The sequence below is a fragment of the Python bivittatus genome, unplaced genomic scaffold (assembly GCF_059951505.1).
Source record: "Python bivittatus isolate LINGU-HERP-01145 unplaced genomic scaffold, Pbiv_v1 ctg000340_np1212, whole genome shotgun sequence".
Classification (NCBI taxonomy): Eukaryota; Metazoa; Chordata; class Lepidosauria; order Squamata; family Pythonidae; genus Python; species Python bivittatus.
In genome coordinates this window covers 31,496,345-31,512,707 of record NW_028277056.1, presented here as the reverse complement: position 1 = coordinate 31,512,707, position 16,363 = coordinate 31,496,345, and the positions used below count along the sequence as shown (strand labels likewise).

The following is a 16,363-nucleotide window of genomic DNA, read 5'->3' as shown; positions in this document are numbered from 1 at the left end:
AGGCAAAAAAAAAACAAGAGCTGGTTGCCTAAAGGTTATTTTCCCTAAATGGTTCTGTATTTATGAAAATATGTTGCATTTAAGGGGGAAAAAAAATCTAAACCCAAATAACACCTGGTGTCCCACACATTGCTTCACCCGTAGTTATATCCTTTGGATTTCTGCCTCCTAAATCCATGAAAACAGATGCAACTTTTCACAGCCCACATGTTTCTGTAGGATTCTCCAGCCATCAGAAGAGCATTGTAGGATGGGAAAGATTTTCTGAAGGTGAGGATCAGGTTCTATAGCTATACATACTTTTATCTCAATCCAACAAAATGAAAGAGAATTTGTTTAATTATCATGGCCATAATCCAGGCCATTGTAAGGGAAGGAGCTATTATTTTTTCCTTTCTCACAGTTAACATAGGAAGGAGTTAGAAGGAATAAAAGGCTGTCAGTTCTCTATCTAAGGTCAGCCGAAGTTTTTTGTGCAATGTGCAAAAAATCTGTGACTTCAGTTAGAAGAACACAATTCAAAATTATTTAACTAAGAAAGCAACTGCAAGGAAGTAACAAAGATTTATGCAGTTAAAGGAACATAAGACAGTTCTTCAGACTGGGTCAGGCACAGAATATCTCTCTGTCCAACTTGGTGATTTCTGGCTTGTGGTCACCAGGGTATGGGCTACTTGGTGGTCCCTGGCAACCCCGACCTGCCATTCATAATTCAAGCTGATGCCTCCGATGTAGCAATTGGGGTGGTTTTATTACAGCAGTCGGAGGGTGGCTGCTTAAAACCTTGTGCATACATTTCCTAAAAATTTACTGAAACGGAAAGACGCTAGCTGGTCTGGGAGAAAGAAGCTTTTGCAGTCAACTGGGCTCTGCTGACTTGGCGGCACCTCTTGGAAGGTGTGCGCCACCCTTTTGAGGTTTGCACTGATCATAAGAACTTAGAGGCTCTAACGGCACCACGGAAATTATCCCCCAAGCAAGTTCGATGGGCTCAGTTTTTTAGCAGGTTTAACTTTGTGTTAAAATACATTCCCAGGGGAAAAAACTTCCTAGCAGACGCTTTGTCTAGACTGCCGCAGCACAACAGCGAACGGGAGCAAGTTGTTGCCCCAGTAATTTCTAGTAACCAGGAAGGGCTGCTAGCCGTCACCAGACCCCAGAGCAAAAAGCAGAAAATAGTGCCATAAAAGTTAAATAAAGCCCTTGAGAATGATGACTGGTTCCTGAAAAATAGGAACTCATTGACTGAGGAGGGAAACATTTGGTGGTATGGAGACAAATTATATATGCCTGAGAAATTGCGAAAAGAAATTTTGGAGAGGGGGAATGATAGTAAAACTTCTGGACAATTTGGATTTGTAAGACCTTACACCTTCTCCAGAGGCAGTTATGGTGGCCTTCCATGAGAAAGGATGTTACAGAATATGTGAACTCTTGTCCTACATGTGCCATGGCAAAAATACAGGGGGGGCAAGCCCATGAGACTTTTGCAAACAGTGGCAACCCCTAACATGGCCATGGAAGCCCCCCTAGCCATGGAAGCAGATAGCAATGGACTTTATTGTGGATTTGCCTGGAAGCAATAATCGAACAGTAATTTGGGTGGTAACAGACTTATTTTCCAAGCAGGCACATTTCATCCCGTGCACTTCCATTCCCACGGTGAAATGGTTAGCCAAGATGTTTATACAACAAAAATATCGTCTCCACGGTACCCCCGAACAAATAATCAGGGATTGCGGGGGCCAGTTCACCTCAAAATTTTGGTGGGAATTTATAGAATTGATTGGATCTACCCAGGCACTGAGCTCTTCACATCATCCAGAGACGGACGGATCTTCGGAACATTTGAACCCTGTATTGGAGCAGTATTTAAGGTGCTTTATTAATTACCAGCAGGATAACTGGGCTGAGCTTTTACCTTTCACTTACGTGGCTTATAACAACACACTGCACCAGAGTACTGGTTTTATCCCTTTTAAAATAGCGACAGGGCAGGATTTTGTACAAATACTGGAATTGCCCTTAAAGGACTACTGAGCTTTGGCCAATAATAGAAACTGCACTACAAGAGGCGAGAGAGGAATATAAAAAATATGCAGATCGTAAATGCTCACAAGAAAAGCCTTGGAAAGTGGGTGATCAAGTTTGGTTGTCAACTAAACATCTGAAAACTACCCGACCATCAAAAAAGCTGGGTCATAAATACATTGGGCCATTCCCTGTTGAAAAAGTTATTGGACCAGTTTCATTCAGACTGCCTTTCCCAAACATCCGGTTTTCCGGTACATCCGGTTTTCCATTGCAACCTGCTGAAACCCTATAAAGAATCCCCAAAGTGGCACCCCTCGCCCTCCCCACCTGCACCAATAATGATAGAGGGAGAGCAACACTTTGAGGTTAATAATGATAGAGGGAGAGCAACACTTTGAGGTTAAGGAAATTTTGGACTCTAGAATGCGCAAAGGAAAATTACAATTTCTAGTGCAATGGAAACATTTCCCTAAATCATATTATGAATGGGTGGATGAAAAACATGTGAAAGTATCTAAGCTTGTTAGGGAGTTTTATAAAAGGTATCCTGAGAAAGCAAACCAACTGTAACTATATTTCCATTCCTTGCAACAATGTGTGACTTTTTATCTTTGCCTATGTTTCTTTCTTTTACAGATTCTTCTGGGTAAACGTTTCCTTTTTCATGGAGAAGCGGAATGTCAAAACCTTGCAATCAGTTAACCAGCATTTTAGCTAGCTTGCTCAGTTCTGCCATAGTAGTAGTGGGAGGGGGGGAGTTAGGTGAATAGCCGTTAGAGCAGATGGCTTGTTATCTAGTTCTCAAGAATGCCAAGGTCGTACCAGCGTCAAGCAGGAGAAGGCACCAGAAGGATCGAGGGGGTTAAGGGGGGCAAGGAAGAGGGGGTTAAGAAAACATTGCTGTGCGTGGGCTTTTCAGTTTCAGCAAACTTTCTTATGGGCTGTATGTTAATCCTCAATAAACTGATTTTCTTTTGGAACTGCTAAGACTCCAGAGAAGGTATCTTTTTATTGGGTTGAGAACTATAGCAGCTTACAGAAATGCTTTCAAGTTTTTTCCCTCCCCACTATATTTATATGACCCCTCCTGCTTACACTGATGGAGAAGCGCATATAAAAGCAGGAATTTATAATACTGGTGTGTGTGTGTATGGATTGATGGATGGATGTGTATGTACTGTATGTATGCATGTATACATATGTATGTGTATCTATATAGGTAGATATAGGAAATATATGTGTACCTAGGTATGCAGATATAGGTAAGTATGTCCATATGTGTATGTGAGTGTGCTTGTCTGTGTGTATGTGTATGAAAGATATGAGAGGTATGGGAGTTGCCCCTACAATTTGAAGCTGTTGAAAGACATTTACATTTCTCGTGAAAAGGCTTTTTCCTCTGAGCTAGAGAGCAGGAAGCTGAACAGCTATAGCCAGAAGGACTGGAACAGATACAAGTAGGGTATCATCAAGACCTGGAAAAGACCCAAGTATGTGGTAACAGAAAAGACCAGAGATAGTCCAGCAGCAGCAGTCCTTTGAAGATGTTCATCAGTGGACTTGGCTTGGAAGGCCAGAAGTAGTTCAGCAGGCAAAACCTAGAAAAAGGTCCTGCAGCTGTAAGTGTGACAGTATTTGAGGCAACTGAAAAAGCCATGTGGAAGGCCGTGCAAAGAGCATCTGGCCTACCAAAAAGCCCTGGGGGAAAAGTCTATAGAAGAGCCATGGCAGGAGAGGTCGAGATGGCTTCTTGGCAGATGGTGGTGTGAGGCAGCTGGTCTTGTTGGAGGGTGGTATGATGCAGCAAATCCCAGGGTAAAGCTTCCAGTAGAACTTTAGGCCCAATTAGCCTGTAACTACTACTTGTCAGTACTATTATTGTGCCAGTTTTATTTATGGATTTGATTTGCAGAGCTGCCCATCTCACATTCATGATTCTGGGCAGCTCACATAATTAAAACAACCACACTAAAAAGCCAATAAACAAAATACAGACATCAATAAAACAATAACCCCATTAAAATCAAAACCAGATTAAAACATAATAAGCAGGCAAGTGTAAGTCACATGTTGATTATATGATTTACAATACTTTATTCCTTAATCCAGTTATGCAAAACACCTGTTTGGGTAAGTAAAGAAGAAAAGCTTGGAACCAACTCCTAAGTACTACTTGAACACATCCTTGTATTTTTCTTTGCAAGAATACAGAAGTGATTTAACTCTTTTTCAAAATATTTTTTCAGTTCTCTGTTCTAGTCAACAAGGGGATTGTTGGGATTATCTCATCGACTCACAACCAGATACTAACTAGGTCTGGCTCTTCTTAACTTTTTGAGATCAACTTTTGAGGTCAAGAATGACATTAATGTGAACTGGTCTTTCAGGTATGTTGCTTTCAAAATTGTTATTATTTTCATGTATATGTCATTGTGTGCATATAAACAGTTTCTTTTTATTGTTTATGTTCTTTGTAAATGGGCTAGCAGTACCATTATGCTAGCCTGTTTACAAAGAATAAAATAAAAATGGAGACTACTGTTTCTGCAACTTTATTCAACAACATTCTTCTTGGTCTATTTCCTAAATATCTCCCTGCTTTAACCTTGCTAGGAGAATCATAATGATGCATCAGATCAAGCATGTGTTGTTGTTGCTGTTATCATGTAAAATTGCAGCAAAACTACCCAAGGATGAAAATCTCTTAGACATTTATCTATAAAGTTAACATAAGTTATTGCTTGGATACTACTTTTTTCCCGAATAAGTTGATGAAAATTGCTTTATTAAGTGGGAATAGTACTGCCCTTGTATGGACTGCAGTTAAGGACACCATAAGCTCCAGTAAAGCTGGCTGAGCTGACCAGCTTAATTTAAAAAAAAAAAAAAAATCTGTGCCTGCACTGCATTGACTAATATGAAGAAGCTTCTCCTTTAGTACTTCTGTAACACCCAAAATGAGAAATGAAATAATTTATTTTAAAGAAAATAATCTTAGATATTTTGCCGGGCTTTTGTTGCAGACACTATACTGATTTCTTTCTTTTTTTTAATGATCAGAAGGAATTATATGCGACACCAGCACTTTTCCTGGAAGAGAATCTTATTGGATGTTTAGCACGTTCAGGATTTGTTGGTCTGGTGGAAAAGGGACATAATTCTTTCCCCTTTGACTTCAGATATAAAACAGAATAAAAGATAAATAAATATGTGTGACTTTCCTTGGAAAATATATTTAGGAATATGCATATTTGTGTTGGCTGAAAGGGATTTTCCAACATTTGCAGGTAAGAAAATATACCTAATAATTACGTGGGGTGTGTGTGTGTGTGTATTTTAATATTCATTTATAGGCCATTTCACTAGGTTGAACACTGGTTCCATGCTTTTATATTTAATGAAAATTGATTTAATTAGAATGAGAGGGAATAGCTTATATTTATATGGAGTTAGAGTCACTGTTCTGGATTTCAATATGATTATCTGCAATTTTTAAAAGTGATAGGAGAAATAGTTGTAGCTACTAATTTAGTTGTAGCTACTATGTACCTATCTTTAACACAGGAATAAACATTACATAAGGCTTGCTTTTACTGAAATATGTATACCATAAGAATAAATACTGAGTGTATGTCTGTTTTGCATTGACAGAGAAGACTCAGTAGTAGCTTTTCTCAGAAAAGAACTACCCTCTTAATATTTGTACTTGTCCTCGAGCTTAACTACCCTGTGGCAAGTTTTTAACCAAGTGTATCATTCTGTAACTCTTCTTATAATGATTATAACCATTCTTCATTTCAGATAACATTTTTAAACATTGCTTATACTTTATCATTCATATACTTAGTGAACTGTTCAGCTGTTTATCATTTTTCTCCTTGTTAATTTTTACACTATAAAAATGGAAAAATATGCGAACTAAATCTGATTAATTTCCACATTAAAAAAATATAAAATAGGAGCTAGCCTCATTTCCATCTTTTAAACATAGCAGTTGTCAAGGGATTCAGATTAGCCTATTCATATCAGATACATGAAAAGTGCTTGAATGTTTTATGCTGTTTGTCAGAGTTAGGATGTTACAAATAGAAAATGTTTAAGAAGTGAGTCACTGCAAGCCGTTTGATCTGGTATGAAAATTCTGTAAGAGATCTACAGAATATGTATGAGAGATACAAATGTGAGAAAAGATTGGACAGACTATATAGAAATCAGTCTTATCACCTAGGCAGAAATATGTTTTAACAATGGTGTAGAAGTTATCTTGAGATCTATGGAAGCAGAAATCCTAGCTCTTCTTATTCTTCAGTAGTAAATTTTCTTATTTTGGGCAGAATCTATATAATAAACATTCTATTTTCCTTTGAAATGTTGACAATGATCTACCTTAATCAGCAAAAAACCCCACAATTACCCAGTTGTTTTTTAATAACAAAAGGTTTATATTTAAGAATTATTATTATTTGCAATATTATAACAGCAAAGTATAGTGTCTAGTGAATAAGGTACTATAATTATTATGATATACTGTTCTTTTATTAGGTTCATATCCTGCTTTTTTGTTCAGAAACTGAAGGCAGTGTACATAGCACTTGCTTCTCCTATTTTTCTTCACATCAACAACCCTATGAGTTGGGTTGCACTGAAAGAGAATGACTGGCCCAAAGTCAGCTAGTGAGTTATGGTAACTAATGGTGGTCTAGGATCTTGATCTCCTCAGCATTAGTCCAACATCTTAACTCCTACACTGCTGAGGCTGCAGATCTTCTCAGCATTCATATTACCAGATGGATATAAGAAAAGTAGACTAGAAACATCTGAAAGACTATATTTCTTAGTGAAACTTATAAAATAGTGTAGCATTATATCTGTGGCTTCTTAAAGGTATTTGTTTATGATGAAACCTATTTACCAACAGAAGACACAGAAGCTAAGGACATTTCTTTGGATCTTTCACCTGATGCCTGGCGAACAAATAGAAGTCCTCCTCAGTTTCTGGATTCTAAGCCTCTTCTTGACTTCAGGGAATCACAGAAATTCAGCAGGCACTTATTTCGAATGAAGAGATCCATTTTCTTCCCTACTGGATTTAAAGTATGCCCAGAAGAGTCTGTTGAACACGCTATTGCCAATCATCTTAAATATTTTAAACTTAGAGGTAAGTGAGCAGTCCAAGGCAACTGCTGTTACAAAGCAATTCTTTGAGAGATAGGGCTTCAACATCTAGATTTCTGTGAATGACTTGTTAGAAACCCTCAGAAAACCCTGTTGGCCTGATGTTGGGATAATGCCATTTTGTTGTTTTGTCTTCCTGTTATTCCTTAGGAAGTTGTAGCAATGCAGGATATAGGCTGAGAAAGACAATTGCAACAGAAGAAGCAACAGTTATAGCAAATAATAGGCCAATCAAGGACAGCTGTCTATTTGAGATTTTTGTTTTGCTTCACTTGTTTATTGCATTAAATCCTGAATTTCCTGCAGTAGCTCAAGACAATATGCATAGTACTCCTACAGCCCCATCTGATATGTTAATTAAAAGATGGTGATTGGCTTAAAGCTTCAAAGCTGTATGGATACCTGAACCTAGGTTTTCCCATCTTAATCCAGTATTTTAACTATTATACTACTTGACTTTTCAACCAAATATCAGCAAGGCAAAGTCTTCTCTTACTGCATTAGGATTAGTATTTAGGTTATCTGTTTTATCTCAAAGAGTGGCCACTGCCATGTGGGAGATAGAAGAAGGCAAAATAAATTTTGTTGGGAAAAGGTATGTGGCCTATCAGTGCAGGCAGACCTGCAAAAAGTTGTGAAGTATGAAGAAATATGACAGCTCAGCCAAAGAAAACATATGCACACACCACTTACTTGACTAAGTGGTCATTACAAATGGAATAGCATAAGGCTGTGTAGTGCTTCAAATTCAATTCCACAAAGACAGAAATTTTCGGGAGATCTTGAGGCTATCCACCGCCAACCAGTATCAGGAAAAGACAAGCTTGCAGTAAGGAAATGCAGAGAGATAGCATCAAAGCACCTTTTTTGGAATCAAATCTGAGGCATTACACTTGCCTACAATGGGAAGTGCAGTATCTCTAGACGTCTAGGGCACAGTTTTTAAAAGAATGCCTGTGATCCTGAGGTAAAGGAGAAAATTCTTCATTCCTCCTCCTCTATTTTTGTACGTCTCCATTATAGGTTTTGCCTCTATAATTTAAATAATTTGACTGTATTTTCCTTGCAGTCTCAGGATCCAAACAGATTGGTTAGATTCTTAAGAACTTGTATGGCCTTTCTCACAAAATGTTCTTAAGTCTATGTATAGTTAGAGTTCACTACCTCCCTCTCAGTTTCTTGACACTTCTGATCACTGAGTTATATCTGTCATGCTACCTTTAAGAACTTCAAGCTTAATAAAAGGGATTTGTGAATGCTATATTTATGACATTACAAAGCTGTCTTAAAATAAACCAGGAGTCAGAACAAGACCCACTCCTGCAAAGAATTGAAGCAGTAGATATACCGCTGTAGATATTGATTGGAGTTAGGTAATATTTTTAACACCATATCAGACAATCTGTAAGCCCCTTTGATCTTACAAGAATTAGCAGCACAGAACCCTAAACAAACAAACATAAATCTCCTACATCCTGTTGGTAAATAATACATCCTGCCACCCAATGTCCTCTTCTTTCTCCAGTTTATGTTTCATCTCTTCTGTTTCATTTGGGCCATCTGCCATGTCTCCAGTATGTATTCTTACATGCCCTTGTCTCTTTCTTTCTTATGTTGCTATCTCTTAATTTCTTCCTTTAACTCCAAGTAGCAATTTAATTAATAATAATTAATAATTAAACCAAAGCAATTTAATTAATAATAATTAAATAATAATTAAACCAAGATTAATATTTTACTTCATTTTTCTCCTGTCCCTGTTTGTTATCCATCTGATGTGGCCCTGCAGTTTGCTAGCTAGTCTATTCTGCCCGGGAAGGCCTACAGAAGATGGTTGTTTGATCTCCTGATAAGGGCTGTCAGACTCAATGGCTTCTGTGAGGAAGGACAAGGATTCTCCCGCCCAGATGGTCAAAATAGGTGTGAGCTGGGATGACATTTCTCTTTTTCTCCTCCTAGGCTGCCTTGCAGGAGAATGAATGGATAACTAGAATAAGGTTGACTTACATTGATTAAAAGTGCTCCTTTAGGTATACAATTAGTAATAATATTGCTAATGGTATAAAGTCCTTGGTGATAGAGGCTTCTTTGAGGCATTAACTCATTAATTTTCTCATGTCTAAGTTGAGTAACAACTGCTGGACGTTTGGGGGTTCAGTTTTAAACGGATAGTTTGCCTGAGTCAATATACTATACATGATTCAATGTTTAAGAAGCACAAATGGGATTACAATTGGATTAAATTGGAGCACTGCTCATTTACCCAAATGACTGAACAAGCTCTTCCAACCTCCAAGTACATAAGCACTAGTCATGCACTGATCCCAGCAAATCCCTTTCTGTAGAATGACATATAATAGACTAAAGCATCTTACTGTTTGTAAAGATAAAAAGCCATTGGACAATAATAGCAATGCTAACTGGCACTTCCTGGAAGGTCTAAAGCCTCTTCTGGGGAAGACCCATTGTATAGAGAGCCTTATGAGAGTTCTACAGTATGTTAGACTAAGTGTATAATTAAAAGTTTAAATGAAACATACCATTCCCAAAGAAAACTGTTCTCAAACCAGATCCCCCTAATGCACAGATTAATGATATAAGGTACAAAATGATGCACTCATGGGACTGAAGCCATACTTCAATTTGTCAATATTATTGACAAATGTCAGCGATACAAGCCAATAAATCACCTTCCCCAGTTTGATCACCTAAGCTGTAAAAGCTGGGAATTATGAAAGTTGTGAAACATAAACCTGGAAGATAATTGATTGCAGAAGGTTGTAATGGGTGAGCCCATTGTGGAGCACTGTGAGTTTCTCAGTTGCTATTTTTATGTTATTTATGTTTATAATTATTGATTGTGTTTTTATTCTGTTTTTATCCTGTTTTAGCTGTCAGCTGCCCAGAGTCATCTATATGAGATGGGTAACCCTATAAATCTAATAAATAAATAATAAATATTCAAATTACCCAATATTCTGAAGAGTAAGACAACAAGCTATTAGCATTTGAAAAATTCATAGTGATACACACTGGATTGCTTAGGAATTCTGATTTCAAGGATAGACCAGCTTCCTCCACATGGTATGTCCCAGGTTGGTCTTCATATCATTGATTGGATATTATGAGAGTTGCATCCAGAGAAACTGAAGGGCACTAAATTAGAAAAGACTAGAATACGGGAAGCATCCTTGTGTTGTATCATTTCCTCTGAACTAATCCTCTAACAGAACTAAGTTATACAAATCTTGGAATGCTTCCTTAGATGAGTTCTTTATCCTCATACTAACTTAAAATCACTGGTTTATTATTATTTTAACAAGTCAGAATCTTGGTTTGTTAGGAGTTGTAAGATAAACCAGGTTTTCCTAACCTGATATTGTTCTACAGACAGTGCTGGCATGGTGTCTGATTGGAAATGAAATATTGACTGGGAATTCTAGGAGTTGTTGTTCAATACATCAGATTGATTTGGGGTGGCTGCAGTAAATAAATTATAGATAGAGGAGCAAACAAAAATAACTGGTAGGGGATTGATTTTGCACAACCTGATAAATAAGAATTCAAATTATTATTATGACATGTAGTTAGGAAGAGTCAGGAGGTATCAAAATCTAATTAATAAAATAAATAAATATAGACTAATTATTATGATATGTAGACTTGGGCCACTGTTTTGAAAAATGAATTATTTATAATTTAAATTTCTAGGGCAGCCACTATGGACAACTTACAAGGATTTAATTGTTACAAGGTTTAATTGTTATAACTACAAGACTCTATCATTTTATTTTATCTGTTTATATAGATTTCTTGTTTTGAAAGCAACCAACTTGTTTAAAAACATATTTACATAGATTTGTTTCCTAGAGAATTATACAAAAGATAAATAATTTCTAATGAAATTTCCCATATCGAGCAGCAGGGGACACTATTAATATAATAGTCAGTATTCATGATGTTCTGGAAATTTAAAAATAAGTTTACTTCAGAAGCTTATTCTGGAAACTAACAATTTAAAATGAGCCATGATAGAAATTAAAGAAGAAAAATAAAAATTACTATAAAATAAGAGGATGATTTAGGACTTCCGGTGCCCTTAACTTTGACATTATTTCTTTCTTCTATTTCCAGTGGCTGGGTTTACAGAAGCTACCAGATTAAAATTCTTTTAGGTAATTTGTGGTCTTGATGTTGTGGGAACCAAAACATTGTCTTAGCATGTTATGTGGTCTAGGCCATCGCATTAAACCAAAACATGTTATAGTTTACTTATTTGAGCATAGCATGTTATGTGAACCAGGTTTAGGGTTCAGCAAGTTGTGCCGACCCAGCCATTATGGGTATATCTAAATGAAATATCACAGTAAATGGGCTTCATTGTCCCCATATAATTTAAACAAATCATATTACATACTAGGATCTGTATTAAATAAGATTTGATTTTACAAACTTTTCTTGAGGAAAAATTCCACACAATCAAGTTTTTTTCTTTACGTTTTCCAAAATTTACTGTCATACCACCTCTTTATTTCAGGATAAGAAAATAGCCAGTGTTCACAGTAAACAGAGTCAGGAAACATTTCAGCTCAGGTGAAAGGAGAACATTATTTGTGACTGACATTATTGCTAATTCTAGTGAGATCTGATACAAAATTGATCAAGCTCCTATATAGTTAGGTCCAAAATCAGTTGGATTCTTTTCCTAAAGCAAAACAAAAAGGAGTTATTTGGACAAAATGGAGAAGAAGCAAAAAAATTAGGCCAGCTGTTTCAGCTATAAGGTTTGTAGTTCAACTTCAACATCAGAATGGAGATTTTAAGTTACATGCTTATGTTCTCATTAGATGTATCATCTGGGACAAAGACTGTTCTTCCCCACTCTGAAAATATGAAAGCAACAAAAAGACCCACAGTGTTATCTCCCATGGGTGAAATAATAAATGTTCCAGCAAAACCCTAAAACGATTCTGACTTTTTCATTAGGTAATAATTAAATTAAACTGAATTACATGGTATGCACAACGTAAAAGCACAATTTTAATTACTGAATTAATATTTAAAAACTGTATAGGATGCCTTAGGAAAAAAACAATTTTCCTTCTCACCCCAAACATTGCAACATGATGTTACACAAGCTATGTTTGCCAAAAGTCTCTTGGCTTCCACTGAAGTAATTCTCCAAACATTTTGTAGCCTGAAGTAGAACTCATATTCCACCATTCTCCAACTACCAGGAGAACATATGGAAATGTCTTGGTATAGCCTTCATAACCAATTTGTGCTTCATAATCATGTATCTTACTACAATTCAAATGCTGCCTAAAATATATCATTTCATAATGTTGCTTGGCACAGGTGGCATTTGGGTGCTTTGCACCTTTTCTTCTGTTCACTCCTAAGGCACTAAACTTTAAAGGGTGACAAAAAGGCCTGAAAATTCATCTGACAGAGCTTCATGGGCTTACCCTCTGCTCTCAGCACCTACTGGTGCTGGTTAATGGTTGGGCACATACATTATTCCACCCTAAGCCATTGCTTAATACAACCAGGTTGAGTCAGAATCAACTGAATCTAGAAATCAGGATGATTTAGACATATTTAAAAATATAATTCTAAAATAGTCCAAATATGGATCTGGACACTGACAAAATGTTGTTAGCAATTCATATTTTTGAGGAGCATAGGGCCAGGGAACAATCTATTTTTCCCTACGGTTCTACAAAAAAAAAAAAATTAAAAATGAGGTGGTGGCGAAAGGGTAAATTGATTGCTCTAGCAACTAAGTACAATAAACAGTGATAGTGATTTGTGTGATGAAAGCTGAAGAAATGTACCACAGGACCCTGCAAATCATAGACCTGTTTGCTACTCTCCCAGGAATAGGGAAAGAAAAAAATATTGGTGGAGTCTGTGATCTTTTGGGGTCATAACATTGGATGTTTCCTTCAAACGTCATAAGTCCTTGACTCCTTCTGCCTCTGTTATTCTTGTTCCATATTCATTATCCATTGCTGTTCTGTTCCACATTTTTGTAAGTTTGAGACTGATGAAACAGAAAACAAACAAAAGCCTATAAAATACTTTTAATTTAACATAATTTTATTACCCCTGACCAGTACTTCTGAAATTTTGTAGACTTCCTGCCAGATGACCTATCTCTCTGATGCAAAACATTTTCATAGAAAGCAACCATGAGCACTGTATCCTGGAATGTGTGTGTTCACTTCTGGAAATCTGTCTCATATTAGAATTCTGTAATAGCCTAAAGTTATTTGCAAATAACAGAAATATGTTTGCAGTAGTGGATGCTTTTAAGGTATAAAATAAAGCATGGATTTATCTTACTGTTCACTCTATTTAGATACATTTGTTACATGAGCTCAAGCAATTTGTTATGAAAAAAGATTGCCTACTTGGAGTAGACTGTAATGTAGTTTTCTATGTTTTAAACTTATTTAATATATTTATTTTAAAGGTATTCTATCTTTTGGAAAGGGAGAAAAACCTGGTGTCTGTAATTATACAAAAAAAAATGAGTTTTTTTTTTAAAGTGGATTGTTTAAAAGGTCTATACCATGAAGCCTTGGATGATTTTTAAAATTAATTTCTGAGAAAATCTGACAAAAACCACAAACAGTGAGCCATGTTCGCTGGCTGACTGAAGAAAATAATGTTCTCATAGGATCTATCTCTGCACCCAACTTTAGTTGAAGAAAGCCTCAAGCCTGGCATCATTTCTGTGTGACTCCTCTGAACAAGATTGTTGCCCATATGCACAAATGTTGAAATTTTATTTTCTTCAGCTTAAATGTAAAGCTCTTTCTCTCAAGAAATCATGAAATACATTCTTCATTTTTGCTGATGTTGGTTCACAATGATAGGACATTTCTATTGGCCGTGTAATCCTACATTGTGACACATGCATGAAGAAACTACAGAACAATGAACTATAAATATACACGATAAACTTAGTGCAATTTAAGTCACATTTAGATTAACAATTGTCAAATAGAATAATTGAAAATAATTGGTGATTTTTTTTCTTTCCACATTTCTATTTTCTTCCTACTCTTTTCATCTTTTCTTTAGAAAATTATAGCTGCTTCAGGGGCCATTCTTCTGTCACTGTTTCTTTCCTTAACTTTTAATCCTGATGGCTTTTCATGTAATATTAACATACCAATTTGTCTCTGCAGTCTTCCTGATTATACTCTCAGACACTATACTCACAAAGAGTTGTGCCTTTTTTCATCCTTATGTAGGGCTATTTTCTTTGCTGCCACATGGTGATCATCCAGAATTTTGCAGACCAGACAGCCCCTTACCATGTGAACAGCAGTAGCTGTTTCATGGCCTCTAGTGGATGTCCAGAAATTTTGTACCTTTTAACATTCAGTTGAATGTACTCTCTCTCTTTAAATTCTAATCCAGCAGGGTTGTTCTTGCGCGGTAGCAACAACAGTATTTAGTAACGAGTATATGTTTCTCTCTCTCTCTCTCTCTCTCTCTCTCTGTCCCAATCCAGCAGGATAGTTGTCATGTAGTGGTAATAGTAGTAGTTTTATAGTAATGGACTTTTTTTTTTCTTTTTTAAGTCTGCCAGGAAGCAATATGGGAAGCCTTCAAAACTTTCTGGGATAGACTCCCAGGACATGAAGAATACCAAAAGTGGCTAAATGAATGTGAGGCAGGAACTATGAATATATTTGAAATGGGCACCAACTTCAGTCAGTCTGAAGAGTATCAAAGCCTCATAGCAAAGGTAAGAGACATGGGGCTTAAGAGAATATCAGCTGGACGTAGCTTCAGTGGTAGTGAACATAAGAATATTGCTATATGGTGGAAGACTTTTTGGTGTTTGCTTATTTTGTTTTTTGCATCCTTATTCATATCTGCTTGGAATAAATACTATTGAGTTCAATGAGATTTTACTTCAAGTGAAGTAGGAACAAGCTGACAGTTCTAATTTCTAGTTTTAAGTTTATATTGAGCTCTAATAGCCATGTTTGTTTTATAAATACCAAATTCATCATTTCCAAACTGATATATTTACAGTGCCCAAATATCAGTTCAAGAACAAAGGACTGAACTTTTTTGAAACTGCTGTTTCAATTATTCTGTTATTTCATTCTATTTTTTATTCATTAGTCTATTAAACCAATTACCTGCATCTTCTCCCTTAACATACCGGACACGATAAAAGTAATTTCAGAGTTTTCAGGCCTTGGAGAATTAGCACCTGCCATCTAATGTGAAATATTTCTTAAAATTTATTGTTTTTATTTTTAAATTTTTTAGTATTTATTTAATTTGCCTAAAATTACACTGGATGTCGCTTTGCAAATACCAAGTAACAAGTGATGAAAAATAAATCATGAAAGAAAGAAAGTTGTAGATATATTTCAGCTTTGATCACAAGAATGCAGCTAAATCATCATCAATCTTTATTACAGTTATTAATCAGCACAAAGCAGATCATGAGGCAAACATAACTATAAATACCTAAGGAGTCCTTGGTGCTCTCTGAGCTTGTTTGTTTGTTTGCAGATGTTTCATTACCCAACTAGGTAATATAGTGTGAGTGAGTGTGCAGTTTGCTCTCTGTTTAAATACAATAGCCCTACCATATATAAATAGGGGCAAACCCCACACTTACCTGCACTGATGTTACCTAGTTGGATAATGAAACATCTGCAAACAACCAAGCTCAGAGATCACCAAGGACTCCACAGCTCAGCCATGAGCTACATATATTCTCTTCTGTTGGTATAAATACATAGGCTAGACAGGTAGGATTAAAATAAATAAAAAGGGTACATACAAAGAATGTTAGGAATAGAAAAAGGTAAGACTAATGAATCAGAAGTGGGATGTGGTGGCACAGTGGCTTAATGACGCTGAAAGTTGCCAGCCAGAAATGGGCGACACTTCAGCGGTTCGAGCCCAGCTCCGCGCGGCAGAGTAAGCTCCTGTCTCCTCCCCAGCTTCTGCCAACCCAGCAGCTCAAAAACTTCCATGAGTAGATAAATGGGTACTCTCACCCCGGTGGGAGGAAAAATGCTGGCGGTGCCTTGCACGGGAGACGGGACCAGTTGCCGGAAACGCGGAAGCTGCGTACTCCCAAAAAAGGCACGAAGCAACAGAAACCCTG

The 16,363-nt window shown here is 36.7% G+C and overlaps 1 protein-coding gene across 1 annotated transcript in view; it reads left to right on the top strand.

The window, feature by feature from the left end:
• The first annotated feature begins 5,242 nt into the window (after positions 1 to 5,242).
• The window catches only part of IMPG2 (interphotoreceptor matrix proteoglycan 2), a 43,724-nt gene continuing 32,603 nt past the window's right edge, over positions 5,243 to 16,363 (top strand). The window contains exons 1-3 of the mRNA XM_025172922.2: positions 5,243 to 5,319; positions 6,930 to 7,192; positions 14,808 to 14,974. Coding sequence (XP_025028690.2) covers positions 5,243 to 5,319; positions 6,930 to 7,192; positions 14,808 to 14,974 — 507 coding nt within the window. The remainder of the gene's footprint in view (positions 5,320 to 6,929; positions 7,193 to 14,807; positions 14,975 to 16,363) is intronic.